General features: G+C 51.0%; 1 protein-coding gene across 2 annotated transcripts in view; it reads left to right on the top strand.

Moving 5' to 3' along the window:
- The window catches only part of nek11 (NIMA-related kinase 11), a 388331-nt gene that overhangs the window by 139894 nt on the left and 224652 nt on the right, over positions 1 to 23785 (top strand). For both annotated transcript variants that reach the window (XM_070879780.1, XM_070879781.1), the window contains 3 exons: positions 4769 to 4918; positions 6274 to 6352; positions 19933 to 20018. In XM_070879780.1, coding sequence (XP_070735881.1) covers positions 4769 to 4918; positions 6274 to 6352; positions 19933 to 20018 — 315 coding nt within the window. The remainder of the gene's footprint in view (positions 1 to 4768; positions 4919 to 6273; positions 6353 to 19932; positions 20019 to 23785) is intronic.

Genomic DNA, 23785 nt, shown 5'->3' with positions numbered 1-23785 from the left:
ATAGCATCCTCCTTGCAGCTCACACTGCCACCTAACTTAGTGTCATTCACAAATTTGGAGATACTACATTTAATCTCCTCGTCTAAATCATTAATGTACAATGTAAACAGCTGGGGCCCCAGCACAGAACCTTGCGGTACCCCACTATTCACCGCCTGCATTTCTGAAAAGTACCCATTTACTCCTACTCTTTGCTTCCTGTCTGACAACCAGTTCTCAATCCATGTTAGAACACTACCCCCAATCCCATGTGCTTTAACTTTGCACATTAATCTCCTGTGTGGGACCTTGTCGAAAGCCTTCTGAAAGTCCAAATATACCACATCAACTGGTTCTCCCTTGTCCACTCGACTGGAAACATCCTCAAAAAATTCTAGAAGATTTGTCAAGCATGATTTCCCTTTCACAAATCCATGTTGACTTGGACCTATCATGTCACCTCTTTCCAAATGCGCTGCTATGACATCCTTAATAATTGATTCCATCATCTTACCCACTACCGATGTCAGGCTTACCGGTCTATAATTCCCTGTTTTCTCTCTCCCTCCTTTTTTAAAAAGTGGGGTTACATTGGCTACCCTCCACTCGATAGGAACTGATCCAGAGTCAATGGAATGTTGGAAAATGACTGTCAATGCATCCGCTATTTCCAAGGCCACCTCCTTAAGTACTCTGGGATGCAGTCCATCAGGCCCTGGGGATTTATCGGCCTTGAATCCCATTAATTTCCCCAACACAATTTCCCGACTAATAAGGATTTCCCTCAGTTCCTCCTCCTTACTAGACCCTCTGACCCCTCTTATATCCGGAAGGTTGTTAGTGTCCTCCTTAGTGAATACCGAACCAAAGTACTTGTTCAATTGGTCTGCCATTTCTTTGTTCCCCGTTATGACTTCACCTGATTCTGACTGCAGGGGACCTACGTTTGTCTTTACTAACCTTTTTCTCTTTACATATCTATAGAAACTTTTGCAATCCGTCTTAATGTTCCCTGCAAGCTTCTTCTCGTACTCCATTTTCCCTGCCCTAATCAAACCCTTTGTCCTCCTCTGCTGAGTTCTAAATTTCTCCCAGTCTCCGGGTTCACTGCTATTTCTGGCCAATTTGTATGCCACTTCCTTGGCTTTAATACTATCCCTGATTTCCCTAGATAGCCACGGTTGATCCACCTTCCCTTTTTTATTTTTACGACAGACAGGAATGTACAATTGTTGTAGTTCATCCATGCGGTCTCTAAATGTCTGCCATTGCCCATCCACAGTCAACCCCTTAAGTATCATTCGCCAATCAATCCTAACTAATTCACGCTTCATACCTTCAAAGTTACCCTTCTTTAAGTTCTGGACCATGGTCTCTGAATTAACTGTTTCATTCTCCATCCTAATGCAGAATTCCACCATATTATGGTCACTCTTCCCCAAGGGGCCTCGCACAACGGTATTGCTAATTAATCCTCTCTCATTACACAACACCCAGTCTAAGATGGCCTCCCCTTTAGTTGGTTCTTCGACATATTGGTCTAGAAAACCATCCCTTATGCACTCCAGGAAATCCTCCTCCACCATATTGCTTCCAGTTTGGTTTGCCCAATCTATGTGCATATTAAAGTCACCCATTATAACTGCTGCACCTTTATTGCATGCACCCCTAATTTCCTGTTTGATGCCCTCCCCAACATTACTGCTACTGTTTGGAGGTCTGTACACAACTCCCACCAGAAGAATAAGAGGGGATCTTATTGAAACATATAAGATTCTGAGGGGGTTTGACACGGTAGATGCAGAGAGGATGTTTCCCCTCTTGGGGGAACCTAGAACTAGGGGGCACAGTTTCAGAATGAGGGGGTTAACCATTTAAAGTGGAGATGAGGAGGAATTTCTTTTCTCAGAGGGTCGTGAATCTATGAAATTCTCTCTCCCAGAGAACTGTGGAGGCTGGGTCATTGAATATATTCAAAGCTGAGATAGACAGATTCTTGAACTACAAAGTCAAGGGTTATGGGGAGCAGGCAAGACAGTGGAGTTGAGGCCAAGATCAGATCAGCCAAAATCTTATTGAATGGCGGAGCAGGCTTGAGGGTCCGAATGGCCGACTCCTGCTCCTATTTCTTACGTTCTTATGGTTCTGGTTCCCGGTCCTGTTCTGGGACTGATTCCGGTTCTGGTGTCGGTTCTAGTTCCGGGTCTGGTTCCGGTTCTGGGTCTGGTTCCTGTTCCGGTTCCAGGTCCGGTTCTGGGTCTGAGTCCGGTTCCGGTTCTGGGTCCGGTTCCGGTTCCGGGTCCAGGTCGGTTCTGGTCCTGGGTCCGGTTCCGGGTTCTCACCAGCTGTGGGGCTGCCCCAGACTCGAGCCGGTTGGAAGGGTCCCAGTCAGTGTTGCTGTAACCGTCGCTCTCCCTGCGACGTGACACAACATCGCTCCAATTCAGCTGGTTTATTATTGAGGTGAGCTCCCGCACCATGCGGCACAGTCGCATTTGCAAAATAGATATGGATTGGTGTCGAGATTCCCAACCTTGGGCCGTTTGTCAGCTGTCAGGTTTTTTTAGGGCTCCTGTCAATGATTCTCGAGTCTGCCAAACAGCTTGTGCCAGATTTCTAGATTGCCTCGCAAGATTCATTACTGTGCAGTGTAGCTGGAAGAATTTCCTTTCAGACAGATCTAATGTGCTTTCTCACCTGCTACTAATAAAAAATACTTTGGGGAAATAGGATTCAGTCCGAGTCGACATTATACAACACCTGATCACAAAGCTGTTCATTGTTTCGCTATGGGCTGAATTCTAATTTATTTTTGCTTCTCCAGCAATGCAAAGGCAGCACATTTTTCCTTGTATTTTCGGGCATTCCATTAACGTATTACTTAGCATTCACAGCAGGCCATTTGCTCCCCACAGGTCCTTGAGAACATCAGAATTAGGAGCAGGAGTCGGCCAATCGGCCCCTCGAGCCTGCTCCGCCATTCAATAAGATCACGGCTGATCTTCGACCTCAACTCCACTTTCCCGCCCGATTCTCATATCCCTCGATTCCCCCAAAGTCCAAAAATCTATCGATCTCAGCCTTGAATATACAACTACAATCACCAACGCTGTCTCCGCAAGATCCTACAAATCCCCTGGGAGGACAGACGCATCAACATTAGTGTCCTCGACCAGGCCAACATCCCCAGCATCGAAGCACTGACCACACTCGACCAGCTCCGCTGGGCGGGCCACATTGTCCACATGCCAGACACGAGACTCCCAAAGCAAGCGCTCTACTCGGAACTCCTTCACGGCAAACGAGCCAAAGGTGGGCAGAGGAAACGTTTCAAGGACACCCTCAAAGCCTCCCTGATAAAGTGCAACATCCCCACCGACACCTGGGAGTCCCTGGCCAAAGACCGCCCTAAGTGGAGGAAGTGCATCCGGGAGGGCGCTGAGCACCTCGAGTCTCGTCGCCGAGAGCATGCAGAAACCAAGCGCAGGCAGCGGAAGGAGCGTGCGGCAAACCTGTCCCACCCTCCCCTTCTCTCAACCACTGTCTGTCCCATCTGTGACAGGGACTGTGGTTCTCGTATTGGACTGTTCAGTCATCTGAGAACTCACTTTGAGAATGGAAGTACTCCGAGGGACTGCCTATGATGATGATAATTTATATAGCGCCTTTAACGTAGTAAAAAGTCCCAAGGCGCTTCGCAGGAGTGTTGTAGACAAAACAAATAAATTTGACACCGAACCACATAAGAAGAAATTAGGGCATGTGATCAAAAGATTGGTCAAAGAGGCCAGTTTTAAGGAGTGTCTTAAAGAGGTGGAGAGGTTTAGGAAGGGAGTTCCAGATACTCAATGATTCAGCTTCCACAGCCCGCTGGGGCAGAAAATTCCAAATATTCACAACCCTCTGAGTGAAGAAATTCCTCCTCATCTCTGTCCTAAATGGCCGACCCCTTATCCTGAGACTGTGACCCCTGGTTCTAGACTCTCCAGCCCGGGGGAAACATCCTCCCTACATCTATCCTGTCAAGCTCTCTAGGAAGGTTGTGGGTTCAAGTCCCACTCCAGAGACTTGAGCACATAATTCTCGACTGACACTCCAGTTCACAACTGAGGGAGCGCTGCACTGTCAGAGGGGCAGTACTGAGAGAGTGCTGCACTGTCGGAGGGGCAGTACTGAGGGAGTGCTGCACTGTTGGAGGGGCAGTACTGAGGGAGCGCCGCACTGTCGGAGGGGCAGTACTGAGGGAGGTGCCATACTGTCGGAGGGGCAGTGCTGAGGGAGTGCTGCACTGTAGGAGGGGCAGTACTGAGGGAGTGCTGTACTGTCGGAGGAGCAGTACTGATGGAGCGCCGCACTGTCGGAGGTGCCGTGTTGTGGATGAGACGTTAAACCGAGGCCCCATCTTCTCTCTCAGGTGGACATAAAAGATCCCATGGCACTATTTTGAAGAAGAGCAGGGGAGTTATCCCCGGTGTCCTGGGGCCAATATTTATCCCTCAATCAACATCACTAAAACAGATTATCTGGTCATTATCACATTGCTGTGTGTGGGAGCTTGCTGTGTGAAAATTGGCTGCCTGTTTCCTACATTACAACAGTGCCTACACTTCAAAAAGTACTTCATTTGGCGGTAAAGCGCTATGGGACATCCTGAGGTCGTGACAGGCGCTATGTAAATGCAATCTTTCTTTTTTCAACTAGTAAAAGTTCAATGTATGTGTTGATTTTGAACTGCTGGCACATCAGTACATCCGTCATGCAGGACATCTTTCCTTTCCCTAACCTGTAGGTCTCTGGCGTGCATCCTGTATGAAATGTGCAGCTTGGATCACGCGTTCACCGGCCATAACTTCATGTCGGTCATCCTGAAGATTGTGGAGGGTACGACTCCGTCACTGCCGGACCAGTGCTCCGACGAGCTCAACGCGATCATGGCCAGGTAAGCCTGCCTTCAGCTGAATGTAACGTTCTGCCTGCTCCAGCTATACAGGGTATTGGTGAGGCCACACCTGGAGCACTGCGTACAGTTCTGGTCTTCGTATTTAAGGAGGGATGTACTTGCATTGGAGGCAGTTCAGAGAAGGTTCACTCGGTTGATTCCTGGGATGGAGGGGTTGTCTTATGAGGTCAAAGTCTTAGAATATGGGGCCGCCCATTTAAAACTGAGATGAGGAGAAATCCCTTCTGTCAGAGGGTTGTAAATCTGTGGAATTCTCTGCCCCAGAGAGCTGTGGAAGCTGGGACATTGAATATATTGAAGGTGGAGATAGACAGATTTTTGAACTATTTCATCATCATCATCATCATAGGCAGTCCCTCGGAATCGAGGAAGACTTGCTTCCACTCCTGAAGTAAGTTCTTTGATGGTTGAACAGTCCAATATGAGAGCCACAGACTCTGTCACAGGTGGGACAGACATCCATCGAGGGAAGGGGTGGGTGGGACTAGTTTGCCGCACGCTCCTTCCACTTCCTGCGCTTGACCTCAGCACGCTCTCGGCGTTGAGACTCGAAGTGCTCAATGCCCTCCCTGGTGCACTTTCTCCACTTTGGCCAGGGACTCCCAGGTGTCAGTGGTGCTGTCGCACTTTACCAGGGAGGCTTTGAGGGTGCCCTTGTAACGTTTCCCCTGCCCACTTTTGGCTCATTTGCCGTGAAAGAGCTCCGCATCGAGCACTTGCTTTGGGAGTCTCGTGTCTGGCATGCGGACAATGTGGCCTGCCCAGCGGAGCTGATCGAGTGTGGTCAGTACTTCAATGCTGGGGATGTTGGCCTGGGCGAGGACGCTGATGTTGGTGCGCTTGTCCTCCCAGGGGATTTGCAGAATCTTGCGGAGACATCGGTGGTGTTATATCTCCAGCGACTTGAGGTGTCTACTGTACATGGTCCATGCCTCTGAGCCATACAGGAGGGCGGGTATTACTACAGCCCTGTAGACCATGAGCTTGGTGGTAGAGTTGAGGGCCTGGTCTTCGAACACTCTTTTCCTCAGGCGGCCGAAGGCTGCACTGGTGCACTGGAGGCGGTGTTGAATCTCCGCATCAACGTCTGCTTTTGTTGACAAGAGGCTCCCGAGATGTGGGAAATGGTATCGGGGAGTAAAGGGTTATGGGGATCGGGCGGGGAAGTGGAGATGAGGTTGACCATCAGCCATGATCTTATTGAATGGTGGAGCAAACTCGAGGGGCCAAATGGCCAACTCCTGCTGCTAATTCTGACGTTTCTCTGGCTGGTTCTGTACCACTGCATTCTTCACCAGTCCTATCCCCTTCAATGTGTTGTGCTTCCTTCACAGCATGCTGCAGAAAGACCCAGCCCTCCGACCAGCCGCTGCGGACATTCTCAAAATCCCATACATTGAGCAGCAGCTCCAGGTATACTCAGTTCTTGGCTTTGCTAAATGCTTATCTTCTCAGTCTTCATTCTTCGACTCCTTCTTCCGTGTGACAGTAGCAAAGCAAATCAAAGGTCAATATCTAAGTCGGACATCCAGGGCAAAAGCTCCCGGTGTGACACTGTGGAGATCCTGTAGGCTGCCTGTGAATTCCCTCTGAGGGCAGTGCTCGATGATGTGCTCCGGGGTCGGATTAGGAGCTCCGCAGTCGCATGATGGGGAGGCTTTAAACTTCCATCTCATCATCGTCACAGGCAGTCCCTCGTATCGAGGATGACTTGCTTCCACGGCAAAAAGGTGTTTCACAGGTGTTTCAATGAAGGACCTAATATTCCAGATCCCGAACTACATCCTGAAGGGTGGAAGATGCCTGTGCGTGGATTTTTTAACGTGGGGTGACCGTTGCATACCAGCCACCACACGGGCTTGACAGAGCGAGGTCTTGGTCCAGTGGCAAGGGTTAACCAGGACGACTGGAGACCTGCTCTGCTGCACGGACCTAGTGCGCTCACATATCGCAGTGTGGGCTGGGCCTGTGCTGCCCCCGGGCCCTCGGCTCTTCTGGGACCCGAACTCTCGCCTCCCCTGGGCCCCAATCGCGTCACTCTACAATCTCTCGCCGCTCCTGCTGTACCTGCCCAAGCTCCAATACAAGCCCAGTTGATCCAGTCTTTCTTCTTATGTCAGTCCCGCCATCCCGGGAATCAGTCTGGTGAACCTTCGCTGCACTCCCTCAATAGCAAGAATGTCCTTCCTCAAGTTAGAAGACCAAAACTGAACACAATACTCCAGGTGTGGCCTCACCAAGGCCCTGTACAACTGTAGTAACACCTCCCTGCCCCTGTACTCAAATCCCCTAGCTATGAAGGCCAACATGCCATTTACTTTCTTAACCGCCTGCTGTACCTGCATGCCAACCTTCAATGACTGATGTACCATGACACCCAGGTCTCGTTGCACCTCCCCTTTTCCTAATCTGCCGCCATTCAGGTAATAGTCTGTCTTTCTGTTTTAACCACCAAAGTGTATAAACTCACATTTATCCACATTATACTTCATCTGCCATGCATTTGCCCACTCACCTAACCTATCCAAGTCACTCTGCAGCCTCATAGCATCCTCCTCGGAGAAGGTGGCAGCATCGACCGTGACCGGCTGTGAGGCGATCGATGGTTGTCCACTGTTTGCGAGGAAGGTTTGATCCTACAGGTTGTACGGTGGGGTCCCTCTACAGGGAATCCATTCCTTATGTCACAATTCTTCCGGGCATTTCGCCATCGGTCATCGAGGCTGAGGGGAGATCGCTGAGGGGCTTTGGCGGCGGTCCAAAACGGCCTTCTGGATTTGAGAGGGGTTGGTGGTAGGTTGTTGCAGTCGGCTAGGATCGGCAGGTCTTTGCTGGTGTTGGGGTCGTATTCTCGGGAGACGGCGTATTCGCAGCGTGGGTGTGGTGGAGCAAGGTTTGCAAGAAATCAAGAAATCGCTTAGCGCAGGGAGTGGCTGAGCCGAATACAGCTGCAGCATCGAAAATCCAGAGTTCCGGAATGTTCCGGAATCTGGACTCCAGACCGATCGGTGGCAGGGTCGTCCGCAATCCGTAAAATGTTCCGGAATCTGGACCCGACGACCCTGCCGCCCTTGGGCCTCGCCGCCCCAGCCCTTACATTGGGGCCTCCTGGCCCGCCTGCCCGAACACCTCCTCGGCAGGGACAGGCGGCCCGAACAGTTCTTCGGCGGGAATTCCCCCCCCCCCCCCCAGCTCCCCCCGCGCACCCACCTTCTGACGTTCCAAAATCCGGAAATACCCGAAACTGGGCTCGGCTGTTTCCGGACTCGTGACGTCAGAAAACAAATGGAAAATCTGGAAAAGCCCCGGATTCCGGAACGGCCTCGTTCCCGAGGGTTCCGGATGTTAGGCGCCGCACCTGTAGTTACAGATGCATTTAATGGGAAGCCAGATAAGCGGATAAGGGAAGAGTGGTTTATGCTGTTGGATGAGGAAAGACCGGAGGAGGCGCGAGTGGACGTTGGTAGAGGCTGAAACAAATGCTGGAAATGCTCAGTGGCTCGGGCAGCATCTGTGGAGAGAGAAACAGAGTTAACGTTTCAGGGCGATGACCCTTCGTCAGCACTGGGAAAAGTTCAAGATGTGACAGATTTTAAGCGAGTGTAGGGGGAGGGAAAGGGGGGAGGGGAGGGAGGAACAAAAGGGAAGGTCTGTGATTGGGTGGAAGGCAGGAGAGATTAGAGAGACAAAAGGGATGGTGGTGCGAGGCAAAAAGGGATGGTAATTTGGACAAGTTAAGAAACAAAAGATGAGTCTAGAGAGGGTGTTGCTGCCGTGGGAAAGAGAGAAAAAAACGGTCTACAATTGTTGAACACACAGAAACAAAGAAACATCGATGTTGAGTGCGGAAGGCTGTAAGGTGAGGTGCTGTTCCTCGAGCTTGCGTTGAGCTTCGGTGGAACAGTGTAGGAGGCCGAGGACAGAGAGTCGGGGTGGAGCAGAGAATTGGAGTGACGGTATATACTAACTGGGCTGAATGGCCTGTTCCCATGCTGATCTATTCCATGGAATACCTTTATTTTCGTTTTATGGCATCCCAGAGTCAAGCGCCATTGCGATATTAAATTGCAATGTTTTAAATTGCCCCATTTTAATAAGCTTCCTTCGCCCCGACATCGCAGATCCCTGCCCAGTTGCCCAACCTGCATCCATTTTCCATGTTGCCTCTGGGTCTTTGCTGATCACCTTAAATCTGTGCCCTCTCGTTATGAACCCTTCAGCCACTGGAAACAGTTTCTCTCTATCTAAATCTGATTTTGAACACCTCGATCAAATCTCCTCTCAACCTTCTCTGCTCCAAGGAGAACAACCCCGGCTTCTCCAGTCTATCCACGTCACTGAAGTCCCTCATCCCTGGAACCATTCTCGTAAATGTCTTCTGTACCCTCTCCAAAGCCTTCACATCCTTCCTAAAGTGGGGTGCCCGAATTGCACACACTACTCCAACTGGGGCCAAACTAATGTTTTGTATCGGTTTAGCATAACTTCCCGGCTTTTGTACTCTATGCCTCTATTTATAAAGCCTTGGATCCCATACGCTTTATTAACTGCTTTGTTAACCTGTCCTGCCACCTTCAAAGATTTGTGCACAAGCACCCCCAGGTCTCTGTTCTTGCACCCCCTTTAAAATTGTACCATTTAGTGTATGGTCTCTCCTCATCCTTCCTACCAAAATGCACCACCTCACAATTCTCTGCGTTCAATGGTCATGTGACCGCCCATTCCACCATCCCACCATCCTGTCTATCTCCTCTTCAAGTCTATTACTATCTTGCTCACTGTCGCTGTTTACCACACGTCCAAGTTTCATGTCATCTGAAAATTTAAAAATGGTGCCCTGTACCCCCAAGTCCAAGTCCAAGCCATTAATGTACATCAAAAAAAGCAGTGGTCCTAGTACTGAACCTTGGGGATCGCCACTGTATACCTCCCCTCCAGTCTGAAAACAGCCAGTCACCACAACTCAGTTTTCTATCCCTCAGCCAATTTTGTATCCATACTGCTACTGCTCCATTTTATTAACTGGGCTTCAATTTTGCCAACAAACCTAATATGTGCTACAGTATCGAACGCCTTTTGAAAGTCCATATCATCATCATAGGCAGTCCCTCGGAATCGAGGGAGACTTGCTTCTACTCTAAAAGTGAGTTCTCAGGTGGCTGAACAGTTCAATACAAGAGCCACAGTCTCTGTCACAGGTGGGACAGACAGTGGTCGAGAGAAGGGGAGGGTGGGACTGGTTTGCCGCACGCTCCTTCCGCTGCCTGCGCTTGCTTTCTGCATGCTCTCGGCGACGAGACTCGAGGTGCTCAGCGCCCTCCCGGATGCACTTCCTCCACTTAGGGCGGTCTTTGGCCAGGGACTCCCAGGTGTCGGTGGGGATGTTGCACTTTATCAGGGAGGCTTTGAGGGTGCCCTTGAAACATTTCCTCTGCCCACCTGGGGCTCGCTTGCCTTGTAGGAGTTCCGAGTAGAGCGCTTGCTTTGGGAGTCTCGTGTCTGGCATGCGGACAATACCTGACACACCATCAACGGCACTGTCCTCGTCCACTGTTACCTCATCAAAAAATCTCAATCAAGTTAGTCAAGCACGATTAGCCCTGTACACATCGGGGCTGGCTCTCTTTTATTAGCCGTGCTTCTCGATGTTCTCCCAGATGATTGTTTCGAAAAGCTTCCCCAGCACTGCCGTTAAACTGACTGGCTTTTAATCCCTGCTCTTCTTTGAAATAGTGCAGTATCAGCCAGTGATTCAGTGGGTAGCACTCTCGCCTCTGAGAAGGTTGTGGGCTCATACTCCGAGGGGCAGTACTGAGGAAGTGCTGCACTGTCGGAGGGGCAGAACTGAGGGAGCGCTGCACTGTCGGAGGGGCAGTACTGAGGAAGTGCTGCACTGTCGGAGGGGTGGTACTGAGGGAATGCTGCACTGTCGGAGGGGCAGTACTGAGGAAGTGCTGCACTGTCGGAGGGGCAGTACTGAGGGAGTGCTGCACTGTGGGAGGGGCAGTACTGAGGGAGTGCCGCACTGTCGGAGGGGCAGTACTGAGGGAGTGCCGCACTGTCGGGGAGGCAGTACTGAGGGAGTGCTGCACTGTTGGAGGGGCAGTACTGAGGGAGTGCCGCACTGTCAGAAGTGGCATTTTTCAGATGAGACGTTAAACCGAGGCCCCGTCTGCTCTCTCAGGTGGATGTAAAAGATCCCATGACACTATTTCGAATAAGAGCAGGGGAGTTCTCCCCGGTGTCCTGGGGCCAATATATACCCCTCAATCAACATAACAAAAACAGATTATCTGGTCATTATCACGTTGCTGTTTTTGGGAGCTTGTTGTGCACAAATTGGCTCCCGCTTTCCCTACATTACAACAGTAGTGTCCCTGCACCTTACTACAAACTCACAAGAGGCATGGATATATTAGACACGGTCACTCTGTGACCTTCCCCTTTATTGCCAGGACCAAGGAGTGTTGACCCTGGGTGGGACCTCCCCTTTTATACCTGGAAACCCAGGTGAGGAGTGTCTCCCGCAAGTTCACCCCCTGTGGTCAGGGTGCGCATTTTTAGGGTACAGGTACAGTGTACAGGAGTTACAGTTACAGTTATGTCATTGCAAGATGGTTAAATACATGACATTACCTCCCCCCCTTAAGTCTTTTTGTTTCAGAGGTTAAGTCTGTCGGGTGGTCGACGCTCTCTCGTGGAGTGCCGCAGTTGTGGCTCTGGTGGCTGAGCCTCGGCACGCGTCTCTGTCACCTGAGGTGATTCCGGCCTGTCCGGGCTGGCCGCAGGGACTGTGCATGCTGTGGATTTTCCTCGTTGTTCGTCCACTGGCAGTGGTGTGGGTGACATCTCATGCTCTTCTTCAGGTTCCTCCGTGTCTATGCTGAACCTTTTCTTTACTTGGTCCAAGTGTTTGCGGCATATCTGCCCATTGTTTAGTCTGACCACTATGACCCTATTCCCTTCTTTGCCAATTACGGTGCCCTCAAGCTCCTTGGGTCCCAAAGCATGGTTAAGAACAAATACCGGGTCATCTATTTCTATTCACCTCCCCCTTGAGTTTCGGCCATGGAGCTCGGTTTGGGACTGGCGCTTGCCCTCAACAATATCTGCCAGGGCTGGGTGAATGAGGAACAGCCACGTCTTGAGCGTGCGTTTCAAGAGGAGTTCCGCTGGCGGGACTCCCGCGAGCGAGTGCGGGCGGGACCTGTAGGCCAGCAGGAGGCGCGATAGGCAGTTCTGAAGGGAGGTCCTTGGATGCGTAGCATGCCCTGTTTTATGACTTGGACCGCCCGTTCCGCCTGGCCATTAGAAGCCGGCTTGAACAGCGCTGTCCGGGCGTGCTTGATACCATTGCCCGACATAAACTGCTGCAATTCATGGCTGGTGAAACACGGGCCATTGTCACTAAACAGGATGTCCGGCCATCCATGGATTGCGAAAACCGTATGCAGACTCTCCACGGTGATGGATGTCATGCACGAGTTCAATATGATGCACTCGATCCACTTCGAGTATGCATCAACGATCAGGAACATTTTCCCCATGAACGGGCCGCATCGTCTACGTGAATATGTGACCATGGTCTGGTGGGCCAGGGCCACGGGCTGAGTGGGGCCTCCCTGGGGGCATTGCCCAGCTGGGCACACGTCGTGCACCTGCGAACCCAGTGTTCCAGGTCTGAGTCAATCCTCGGCCACCATACATGTGACCGGGCAATGGCCTTCATTAACACGATACCAGGGTGCTCACTGTGGAGTTCCCAGATGAACGCTTCCCTTCCTTTCTGGGGCATGACTACCCCGCTGCCCCTTAGCAGGCAGTCGGCTTGGATGGAGAGCTCATCCATCCATCTCTGAAACGGTCTGACTTCCTCGGAGCACGCTCTGTGTGCGGGCGCCCAATCCCCAGTCCGAACACATTTCTTTATCATGGATAGGAGGGGGTCTCTGTTGGTCCAGAGTTTGATCTGGTGGGCTGTGATGGGGGAGCCTGCGGTGTCAAAAGCCTCAATGGCCATGACCATCTCGGCGCTCTGCTCCGCTGCCCCCTCGGTTGTGGCCCGTGGGAGCCTGCTGAGCGCGTCAGCGCAATTTTCGGTGCCTGGCTGGTGCTGTATGGTGTCGTCATATGCAGCCAGCATGAGGGCCCAGCACTGTATGCGAGCATTGGCGTTGACAGCCTTGCTGTCGGACAACAAGGATGTTATCGGCTTGTGGTCCGCGTCTCTAGCTCGAACTGTCTACCAAAAAGGTACCGGTGCATCTTTTTCACACCGTAAACACAAGTGAGTGCTTCCTTTTCGACCATGCCGTGTCCACGCTCTGCCTGGGAGAGCGACCTGGAGACGTAAGCCACCGGTTGGAGTCGGCCGTCATTGTTACCCTGCTGCAACACACACCCAACCCCATAGGATGACGCATCGCATGTTAAGACCAGTTTTTTACAAGGATCATACAAAGTCAACAGTTTGCTGGAACACAGCAGGTCCCTCGCCTTATTGAAAGCCCGTTCTTGACAGTCCCCCCAAAACCATTCACAACCTTTACGCAGGAGCATGTGTAACGGCTCCAGCAATGTGCTTAAGTTCGGCAGAAAGTTCCCAAAATAGTTCAAAAGTTCCAGGAATGATCGCAACTCCAACGTGTTGCCGGGCCTGGGCACCCGGCGGATCGCCTCTGTTTGTGATTCAGTGGGCCGGATCCCGTCTGCGGTAACCCTCCTGCCCAAAAACTCGACCTCTAGGGCCAAAAACACACACTTGGCCTTTTTCAGCCACAAGCCTACCCGATCCAATCGGCGTTGCATTTCTTCCAGGTTGTGGAGGTGTTCTTTGGTGTCTCAACCCATTATGAGAATGTCGTCTTGGAATACGATCATTCCAGGAATGGATTTGAGCAAACTTTCCATGTTTCTCTGAAAGATAGCTGCTGCCGAACGAATGCCAAACGGACACCTGTTGTAGACAAATAATCCCTTGTGCGTCGTGATGATGGTCAGAAGCTTGGATTCTTCAGCCAGTTCCTGAATCATGTAGGCCGAAGTGAGGTCCAGCTTCGTGAACAGCTTGCCACCTGCCAGCGTGGCAAAAAGGTCCTCCGCTCTCGGAAGCGGGTATTGGTCTTGCAGCGACATCGGTTGATGGTGGCTTTGTAGTCGCCACAAATCCTGACCGAGCCATCTGCTTTGAGGACGGGAACGATGGGACTTGCCCAGTCGCTGAATTCAACGGCTGAAATTATGCCCTCTCTGAGCAGCCTGTCCAGTTCACATTCAATTTTTTCATGCATCACGTACGACACCGCTCTGGCTTTGTGGTGCACTGGTCTGGCGTCTGGAGTGATGCGTATCACTACTTTAGTGCCCTTGAACATTCCGACACCAGGTTGAAACAGTGACCCGAATTTTTGCAGGACCTGTGAGCATGAACTTCGCTCCACGGATGAAATGACATCCTCCCATTTCCAATTCATCTCAGCTAGCCAATTCCTCCCCAAGAGCGCAGGGCCATTTCCCGGGACGATCCAGAGTGACAGCCGGTTCTGTAATCCATTATGCGTTACCACCAAGTTTGCACTGCCCAGCACTGGGATGATCTCTTTGGTGTACGTACATAGCTGCGTCTCAATGCGTTCCAGTTTGGGCCTGCTAGCTCTGTGTGGCCATAGTCTCTCAAATTGTTGGGCGCTCATAAGTGACTGGCTAGCTCCCGTATCCAGCTCCATGTGCAGGGATGCCATTCAGTAAGACTTTCATCATCATGGTGGTGTTTTAGTGTATGAGCTGTGGACGTCAGCCACATGAACCCACTGAACTTCAGCATCTATGGCTTTACCCCAGGCCTCATCCTGCATTGCAGACCCTTTGTCTGGTTCCTCTGTCTCGCAGATTAGCCTCGTCACAGCCTTTTTGCACATCCTGGCCAAGTGTCCACTGACATTACAAATCCTACAGGTATATTGCTGGAACCTGCAGCTTTTCGCAGTGTGTCTACCCCCGCACCTCCAGCATGAGCTGAGATTGAGATTGCTGTTAACAAGAGGACTATTACTAGGCATTCCTCTCTGATTGCCCATTTGGCTGTTTCTAAGCACTCTGATGGTGGGTGTTAATGATCCCATCGTGGGACGCATTGTTCCTCGAGATGGCGTGAATTGCCGATCCCCTCTCCATTGTCCTTGTTGTGGGCCCACCCTAGAGCCTGTTGCTGCCTGGGTGGTTTCGAAATGCCCTTGCCTGCCTGCGGGGTCCCGAACAGTTTTCACCATGTTAACTCCCTGGTCCATCGCCACGTTTGGACCAGGGCTGTGCGCGTAAATTAGCTTGGTCTCCTCTTCGCCTGCCATGAAGGTCTGAGCTATCAACGCCGCCCCTTCTAAAGTCAAGTCCTTAGTCTTTATGACCTTCCTGAAGATGCCGGCATGATTAATGCCCTCGATGAAAAAGTCCCTTAACATCTCCCCCCTGCAGGCATCGGAGAACTTACAGAGACTGGCCAAGCGCCGCAGTTCCGCCACGAAGTCCGAGATATTTTGTCCCTCCCAAGAGTAGAACCATTCCGGGCCATGTGTACGCTACTCGCCGGCTTGAGATGCTCACTGATCAGCTGGTTGAGCTCTTCAAAGGACTTGTCAGCCGGCTTTTGGGGTGCGAGCAGGTCTTTCATCAGCGCATACGTCTGTGGACCACAGCTGGTCAGTAGATGCGCCCTCCGCTTGTCAGCCGCTGTCTCTTCCAGCCAGTCCTTCGTGACAAAGCTCAGCTGGAGTCTTTCCACAAAGTCCTCCCAGTCCTCACCCACACAGTAACGTTCCTCTGTGCCACTGGTGGCCATCCTCGTGGTTCGTTGATTCCTGGTTCTCGTCGCCAAATGTAGTGTCCCTGCACCGTACTACAAACTCACACAAGGCATGGATGTATCAGACATGGTCACTCTGTGACCTTCACCTTTATTGCCAGGACCAAGGAGTGCTGACCCTGGGTGGGAACTCCCCTTTTATACCTGGAAACCCAGGTGAGGAATGTCTCCCACAAGTTCACCCCTTGTGGTCAGGGTGTGCATTTCTAAGGTACAGGTACAGTGTACAGGAGTTACAGTTACATGACTATGTCATTGCAAGGTGGTTAAATACATGACAACAACAGTGACTACACTTCAAAAAGTACCTCATTGGCTGTAAAGTGCTTTGAGACGTCCGGTGGTCATGAAAGGCGCTATATAAATCCAAGTCTTTCTATCTTTCATTCATTTAATACCTCAGCCATGCTGGCATACAATCCGTCTGATCAAATTGCGTGAATACTCTTTTTGCAGCTTATTTATTCTCTTTTGCCTTCCTGAATGTGGAATAAAGAAACCGCTCTTATCAATTTTGCCATCCTCTTGCTCGTTATACAGAGTGCGGTGATTAACTGAAGTAACAGCTTTGGAACGTTTTCGATGGAGACAGCATGTAGGCTGGGGAGTGTGACGAGACACTCTTTGATTTATCACAAGGATAAACCCTGAGTGGTTTCATCAATGCCATCAAAACAGTCTTTGAATTGCATTGAGTTTTGGCAGGTTTTCCTTCGCTGATGGGAGCCATCACGACAGACAGTGATTGCAACTTGTGGCTTGGACGTAAATCTGGCCGAGTTCTACCCTCCGTCAACTTCAGCTCATTCAAAACTCGGCTGCCCCGTGTCCTAACTCTCACCAAGTCCCGCTCACCCATCACCCCCTGTGCTCACTGCCCCGTGTCCTAACTCTCACCAAGTCCCGCTCACCCATCACCCCCTGTGCTCACTGCCCCGTGTCCTAACTCGCACCGAGTCCCGCTCACCCATCACCCCCTGTGCTCACTGCCCCGTGTCCTAACTCGCACCAAGTCCCGCTCACCCATCACCCCCTGTGCTCGCTGCCCCGTGTCCTAACTCTCACCAAATCCCGCTCACCCATCACCCCCTGTGCTCACTGCCCCGTGTCCTAACTCGCACCAAGTCCCGCTCACCCATCACCCCCTGTGCTCACTGCCCCGTGTCCTAACTCGCACCAAGTCCCGCTCACCCATCACCCCCTGTGCTCACTGCCCCGTGTCCTAACTCTCACCAAGTCCCGCTCACCCATCACCCCCTGTGCTCACTGCCCTGTGTCCTAACTCTCACCAAGTCCCGCTCACCCATCACCCCCTGTGCTCGCTGCCCCGTGTCCTAACTCTCACCAAGTCCCGCTCACCCATCACCCCCTGTGCTCACTGCCCCGTGTCCTAACTCGCACCAGAGTCCCGCTCACCCATCACCCCCTGTGCTCACTGCCCTGTGTCCTAACTCGCAGCAAGTCCCGCTCACCCATCACCCCCGTTCCCCGTGTCCTAACTCGCACCAAGTCCCACTCACCCATCACCCCCTGTGCTCGCTGACCTACATTGGCTCCCAGTTAAGCAACACCCCGATTTTGAAATTCTCATCCTTGTTTACAAATCCCTCCATGGCCTCACCCCTCCCTATCTCTGTAATCTCCTCCAGCCCCACAACCCCCCAAGATGTCTGCGCTCCTCTAATTCTGCCCTCTTGAGCATCCCTGATTATAATCGCTCCACCATCGGTGGCCGTGCCTTCTGTTGCCTGGGCCCCAAGCTCTGGAACTCCCTCCCTAAACCTCTCCGCCTCTCTACCTCTCTTTCCTCCTTTAAGACCTACCTCTTTGACCAAGCTTTTGGTCGCCTGCCCTGATATCCCCTTCTGTGGTTCGGTGTCAAATTATGTTTGGTAAGGCTCCTGTGAAGCGCCCTAGGACGTTTCATTGCGTTAAAGGCGCTATATAAATACAAGTTGTTGTTGTCAAATTGAAGTGATACTGGGTGACACTTGCATTGTAGATGAGAATAGCATACTCGGTGTACATTTGTAAGTGAATACCCATCGTTGCAGGTTAGATGCAGTCTACATAATTGTAATGTATTTGCTTCATGGGTTCTTTGCTTAAGAATTCAAAGCAACACATTGCTATTAAGAACCAGTTGGTTTATTAGCAAAGGTTTAACAATCACACTACACATTACCAGTTCATCCACCAGGCTCACAACCACCTGCCTCATTGTATCCCCCGAACCCAACTGGCCGGGGTTTTAGAGTCTTGTAAACGTCACGTGATTGGCTAAGCCACTCCCAACTCAACAGCTCTACAACTATTTTGAGTTGTATCTGTAAATCAAATTTAATACAAGTGCCCACTTACTAAATGGGCACTAAACCGACAAATAATCAAATTTGACTTTCGACATAAAATGGTCAAATTAAAATTTGGTTGCCGGGGTGGCGATGCACTCCAGTCCCTCCGGCACCCATCTCTCGCGGAAGGCCGCGAGCGTACCGATGGATACCGCCTGCTCCATCTCCAGGGACACCCTGGCTCGGATGTAACCGCAGAAGAGAGGCAGGCAGTCGGGCTGAACGACTCCCTTGACCGCCCGCTGCCTGGACCGGCTGATGGCCCACTTGGCCTTGCCCAGGAGCAGTCCTACGAGGAGGCCCTCGGACCTACCCGCTCCCCTCCGCACAGGGTGCCCAAAGATCAGGAATGTGGGACTGAAGTGCAACCAGAATTTGAGGAACAGCCCCTTCAAATAATAGAATAGGGGCTGCAACCTCACACATTCCATAAAAACATGGAACACGGACATCTCCAGACCGCAGAAATTACAGGCGGCCTGGGAGCCCGTGAACCGACTTAAATACCGATTGCACGGGAGTGCTCCGTGCAACACCCTCGAGGCCAAGTCTCCAATGGATAGAGGGAGTACTCCCGCGTAGAATGCACTCCATTGGGGACCCCCGCCTCCTCCGGACGGCAAGATGGTACGCCATGGCATGTCCGGACGGCAGGCGAGGATGGCAACGTGGAGAGTGTGCAGGAGCAGCCCATACAAGAAACCCCTCCGCGCAGAACTGAAAGGCACGGAGGGGATTTCCCCGAGGCGGCTCAAGTTGTGAGGCGCTGGCTCCCGAGGGAGGTTTCGGGGTTTGGCGCCGATGAGGAATTCCTTCCGGACGGGGGTCAGTTCGGACGGGATCTGCCCACGTGCTTGAGCCTCCTCGACACACCTAACGGAGTCAGGGCCCAGCGCTGTTTTTAGCGACTCGATGGCATCGGCCGCGCGGCGGACATCGGCCCAGGATAGGCGCTGAGCCAGCTCCTCTGGCGCCATCCATCCCGCTCCTCCGCCATCGAGCAGGTTCCTGACCCTGGTCACCTCACCAGCCACAGCCCTCTCGTCTGCCTGCCACCTAAAAACGCGGTCGTGGAGGTATAGATTCCTGAGCAGCGGCTCCCGAAGGACAGCCGCCACTCCAGACGGGGGAGAACTGCGCTTGGTGGTGACTCTGTTCCAGACCCTGATGAGTTCCTGGTAAAAGACAGGCAGCCCCCGCATAAGAACATAAGAATTAGGAACAGGAGTAGGCCATCTAGCCCCTCGAGCCTGCTCCGCCATTCAACAAGATCATGGCTGATCTGGCCGTGGACTCAGTTCCACTTATCCGCCCGCTCCCCGTAACCCTTAATTCCCTTATTGGTTAAAAATCTATCTATTTGTAACTTGAATACATTCAATGAGCTAGCCTCAACTGCTTCCTTGGGCAGAGAATTCCACAGATTCACAACCCTCTGAGAGAAGAAATTCCTTCTCACATAGCGGCATAGCGGCCAACAGCTCTACAAACCCGTGAGCATACTCGCAGGTACATACATTACAATAATGATTCAGTAAAGAGCTTTCAACTTAGACATTTTCATTGCTTGAGTGACTGTTCCTTGTTTTCAATGGCTTTGCTTTGCACAATCCCTCTGGAACAACGACTTCTGTGTGTTTGCTTGTAGCTGCATTTTCTGAAATTCTTTCTTTGCTGTTTTTTAGATCTCAGGTACACTTTCCCTTGTATACCTGGAACATACAAAGCATGAACGCTGGCGACTTCTAATGGCCGTGTTTTTCTTCCAATGTCAATTACAGAAGATCAAGTGCAAGTTTTCAAACATCACCATGAAAGACAAGACACTAACATCTCAAAAAGAAGCTCTACAAATCAGGAACGCATTGTAAGTAAAGAAAAAAGAGAAAGATTTGCATTTCTATAGCGCCTTTCACGACTACCAGACGTCTCAAATCGCTTTACAGCCAATGACGTACTTTTTGGAGTGCAGTCACTGTTGTAATGTGGAAATGCAGCAGCCAACTTGTGCACAGCAAGCTCCCACAAACAGCAATGTGATAAATGACCAGATAATCTGTTTTAGTGATGTTGGTTGATGAATAAATATTGGCCCCAGGACATCGGGGAGAACTTCCCTGCTGTTCTTCAAAATAGTGCCGTGGGATCTTTTATATCCACCTGAGAGAGCTGATGGGGCCTCGGTTTAACGTCTCATCCAAAAGATGGCACCTCCGACAGTGCAGCACTCCCTCAGTACTGCTCCTCCGACAGTGCAGCGCTCCCTCAGTACTGCCCCTCCGACAGTGCGGCACTCCCTCAGTACTGCCCCTCTGACAGTGCAGCACTCCCTCAGTACTGCCCCTCTGACAGTGCGGCACTCCCTCAGTACTGCCCCTCTGACAGTGCGGCGCTCCCTCAGTACTGCCCCTCTGACAATGCGGCACACCCTCAGTACTGCCCCTCTGACAGTGCGATGCTCCCTCAGTGCTGCCCCTCTGACAGTGCAGCGCTCCCTCAGTACTGCTCCTCTGACAGTGCGGCGCTCCCTCAGTACTGCTCCTCTGACAGTGCGGCACTCCCTTAGTACTGCCCCTCTGACAGTGCGGCACTCCCTCAGTACTGCCCCTCTGACAGTGCGGCACTCCCTCAGTACTGCCGCTCTGACAGTGCGACGCTCCCTCTATGAAAGTACCTGGTGGTCCCGGAGGAAGGTAGGATTGTGGTCGGAGGCCTACATTCATAGTCCAGCACACGGGAACATGTCTCTAGGTACGTGTTCGTATCCTGGAATCACCTGGGCCTGGGCCACCAATGGACATCTAGTATTCTCACCGATATCCATTACTATCAATGAGAAAACCCCCCTAAAACAAGAAACACAACACAATTAAAAAAAACACGTCACATATTTAAAATTAATTGAAATTGAATGTAATTAAATGTTCTAGAAAAATTATTTTGGGAAATTTTTTTTTCAACGTGTTTTAATAGTGTTAAAAATAAACTTACCTTAATGGACAGGATTTTTAAGATAAAAATTAGTGATAAAATTTAATTTTTCTGTCTTTTAAAAGTCTTACGCTGGTAAAAGTAAGCTATATGCCTGCTGTCACCAGGCGTAAAAGTTTGAAGGACATTCGCTGGGCAGGAGTTGGGCAAATAGCCCAAATCTCCACCCGCGAAGGTCCTTCTCCCGAGGACACATTGGAACTGTCAAAGGACATTTTGACAGATTGCAAAAGCTGTTTTTTGACGCATGCGCTTTGCGCTTCGAGAACCGGCATTTATGAGGCCTCGTCGTGTGCGTGCGCACAGCGTACGTACCCAGAGAGGCCGCAATTTTCGGCCTAATATTTGCTGAAGCTTTGTTTAACAATAATTCATTTTCTTAGTTTTACTCTGTTACCAATGAACAAGTCAAGAGGTTGTCTGTGGGTAAAAATTCAGGCGACTTTTTAAAACTCTTGGATTCAGCAACTAATCTTTCTTAGTATATCACTGCCATTCTTTTCATCAGCAACAGTGAGAATGAATGTGATTCTTTAGAATGGTTTTATAACAGAGCATCTGAGCGATGTCAGCCGTGGCTCAGTGGGCAGTAATCTCGTCTCTGAGTCAGAGGGTTGTAGGTTCAAATCCCACTCCAGGGACTTGAGCACAAAAATCGAGGCTGACACTCCCAGTGCAGTACTGAGGGAGTGCTGCACTGTCAGAGGGGCAGTACTGAGGGAGTGCTGCACTGTCAGAGGGGCAGTACTGAGGGAGCACCGCACTGTCGGAGGGGCAGTACTGAGGGAGCGCCGCACTGTCGGAGGGGCAGTACTGAGGGAGCGCAGCACTGTCGGAGGGGCAGTACTGAGGGAGCTCTGCACTGTCGGAGGGGCAGTACTGAGGGAGCTCTGCACTGTTGGAGGGGCAGTACTGAGGGAGCTCTGCACTGTCGGAGGGGCAGTACTGAGGGAGCTCTGCACTGTCGGAGGGGCAGTACTGAGGGAGTGCTGCACTGTTGGAGGGCAGTACTGAGGAAGTGCTGCACTGTTGGAGGGCAGTACTGAGGGAGCGCCGCACTGTCGGAGGTACCGTCTTTCAGATGAGGCGTTAATCCGAACCCCCTCTCAGTGCAGCTGTAAAAAATCCCATGGTACTATTTCGAAGAAGAGCAGGGGGTTTATCCCCGCTGTTCAGGGACCAATATTTAACCCTTAATCAACATCACTAAAACAGATTATCTGGCCATTATCACATTGCTGTGTGTGGGAGCTTGCTGTGCGCAAATTGCCTGCCGCGTTTATCACATTACAACAGTGACTACACTTCAAAAAGTACTTCATTGGCTGTAAAGCACTTTGGGACGTCCGGTGGACGTGAAAGGTGCTATAAAAATGCAAGTCTTTCTGTCTTATTTTTCGTCCAATCAGCCTTGTACGGTATGCTGACAGTAGGGGTCAGTGTTGGGTAATGTTCACAGAATTGTTGAAAGCACCGAAGCTGTGCATCTGACAAGGCTGCAATCGTGTGTTCATACGGGAGATAAAGTTAGACCAGCGTATCGCTCAAAAGAATAGAGAACAAAACAACTGCTTGTTGCACATAAAGTACTTTAGTGAAACACATGATTACTTGCTGTACTCTGCTCAATCCAATCTGATTGATAGCTGAAGTGGCATTGTCAGATGGCACACTCAGTAACATTTGTTTTCCTACATTACATTCATTGCACTTCAGAGAAGCTTGTCCTGTGAATTGCGTTCAGGCAGCTACAGAAAGAGGCAGAGGAGAGATTGGTAAAGAGACAGATACTCCAAGACAGAGCAGGATAATGTTATAAAATCAGCAGCCTGTGTGTGTGTGTGTGTGAGCGTGTGTGCGTGTGTGATGTGTGTGTGTGCGTGTGTGAGCGTGAGTGTGTGTGCGTGTGTGTGTGTGTGAGAGAGTGTGTATTTGTGTGTGAGTGAGAGTGTGTATATGTGTGTGTGTGAGTGTGAGCATGTGTGTGTGTGAGTGTGTGTGTGTGTGAGTGTGTGCGTGTGTGAGCGGTGTGTGTGTGTGAGATATTGTGTGTCTGTGCGTGTGTGTGAATGTGTGTGTATATGCGTGTGTGAATGTGTGCGTGTGTGTGGGAATGTGTGTGTGTGTGTGTGTGTGTGAGCGTGTGAGCTGTGTGTGTGTGTGTGTGAATGTGTGTGTGTCTGTGCGTGTGTGTGTGTGAATGTGTGTGTGTGTGAGCGTGTGAGCTGTGTGTGTGTGTGTGTGAATGTGTGTGTGTGTGTCTGTGCGTGTGTGTGTGTGAATGTGTGTGTGTGAATGTGTGTGTGAATGTGAGTGTGTGTGTGTGTGTGAGCGTGTGAGCTGTGTGTGTGTGAATGTGTGTGTGTGTGAGCTGTGTGTGTGTGTGTGTGAATGTGTGTGTGTATGTGTGTCTGTGCGTGTGTGTGTGTGAATGTGTGTGTGTGTGTCTGTGCGTGTGTGAATGTGTGTGTGTGTGTGTGTGTGTGTGCGTGTGAGCTGTGTGTGTGTGTCTGTGCGTGTGTGTGTGTGTGAATGTGTGTGTGTGTGTCTGTGCATGTGTGTGTGTGAATGTGTGTGTGTGTGAATGTACGTGTGTGTGTGTGAATGTGTGTGTGTGTGTGTCTGTGCGTGTATGTGTGTGTG

Source organism: Pristiophorus japonicus, chromosome 5 (assembly GCF_044704955.1).
Source record: "Pristiophorus japonicus isolate sPriJap1 chromosome 5, sPriJap1.hap1, whole genome shotgun sequence".
Classification (NCBI taxonomy): Eukaryota; Metazoa; Chordata; class Chondrichthyes; family Pristiophoridae; genus Pristiophorus; species Pristiophorus japonicus.
The sequence above is the reverse complement of the archived record's forward strand: the minus strand, read 5'-3'. Positions and strand labels throughout refer to the sequence as shown.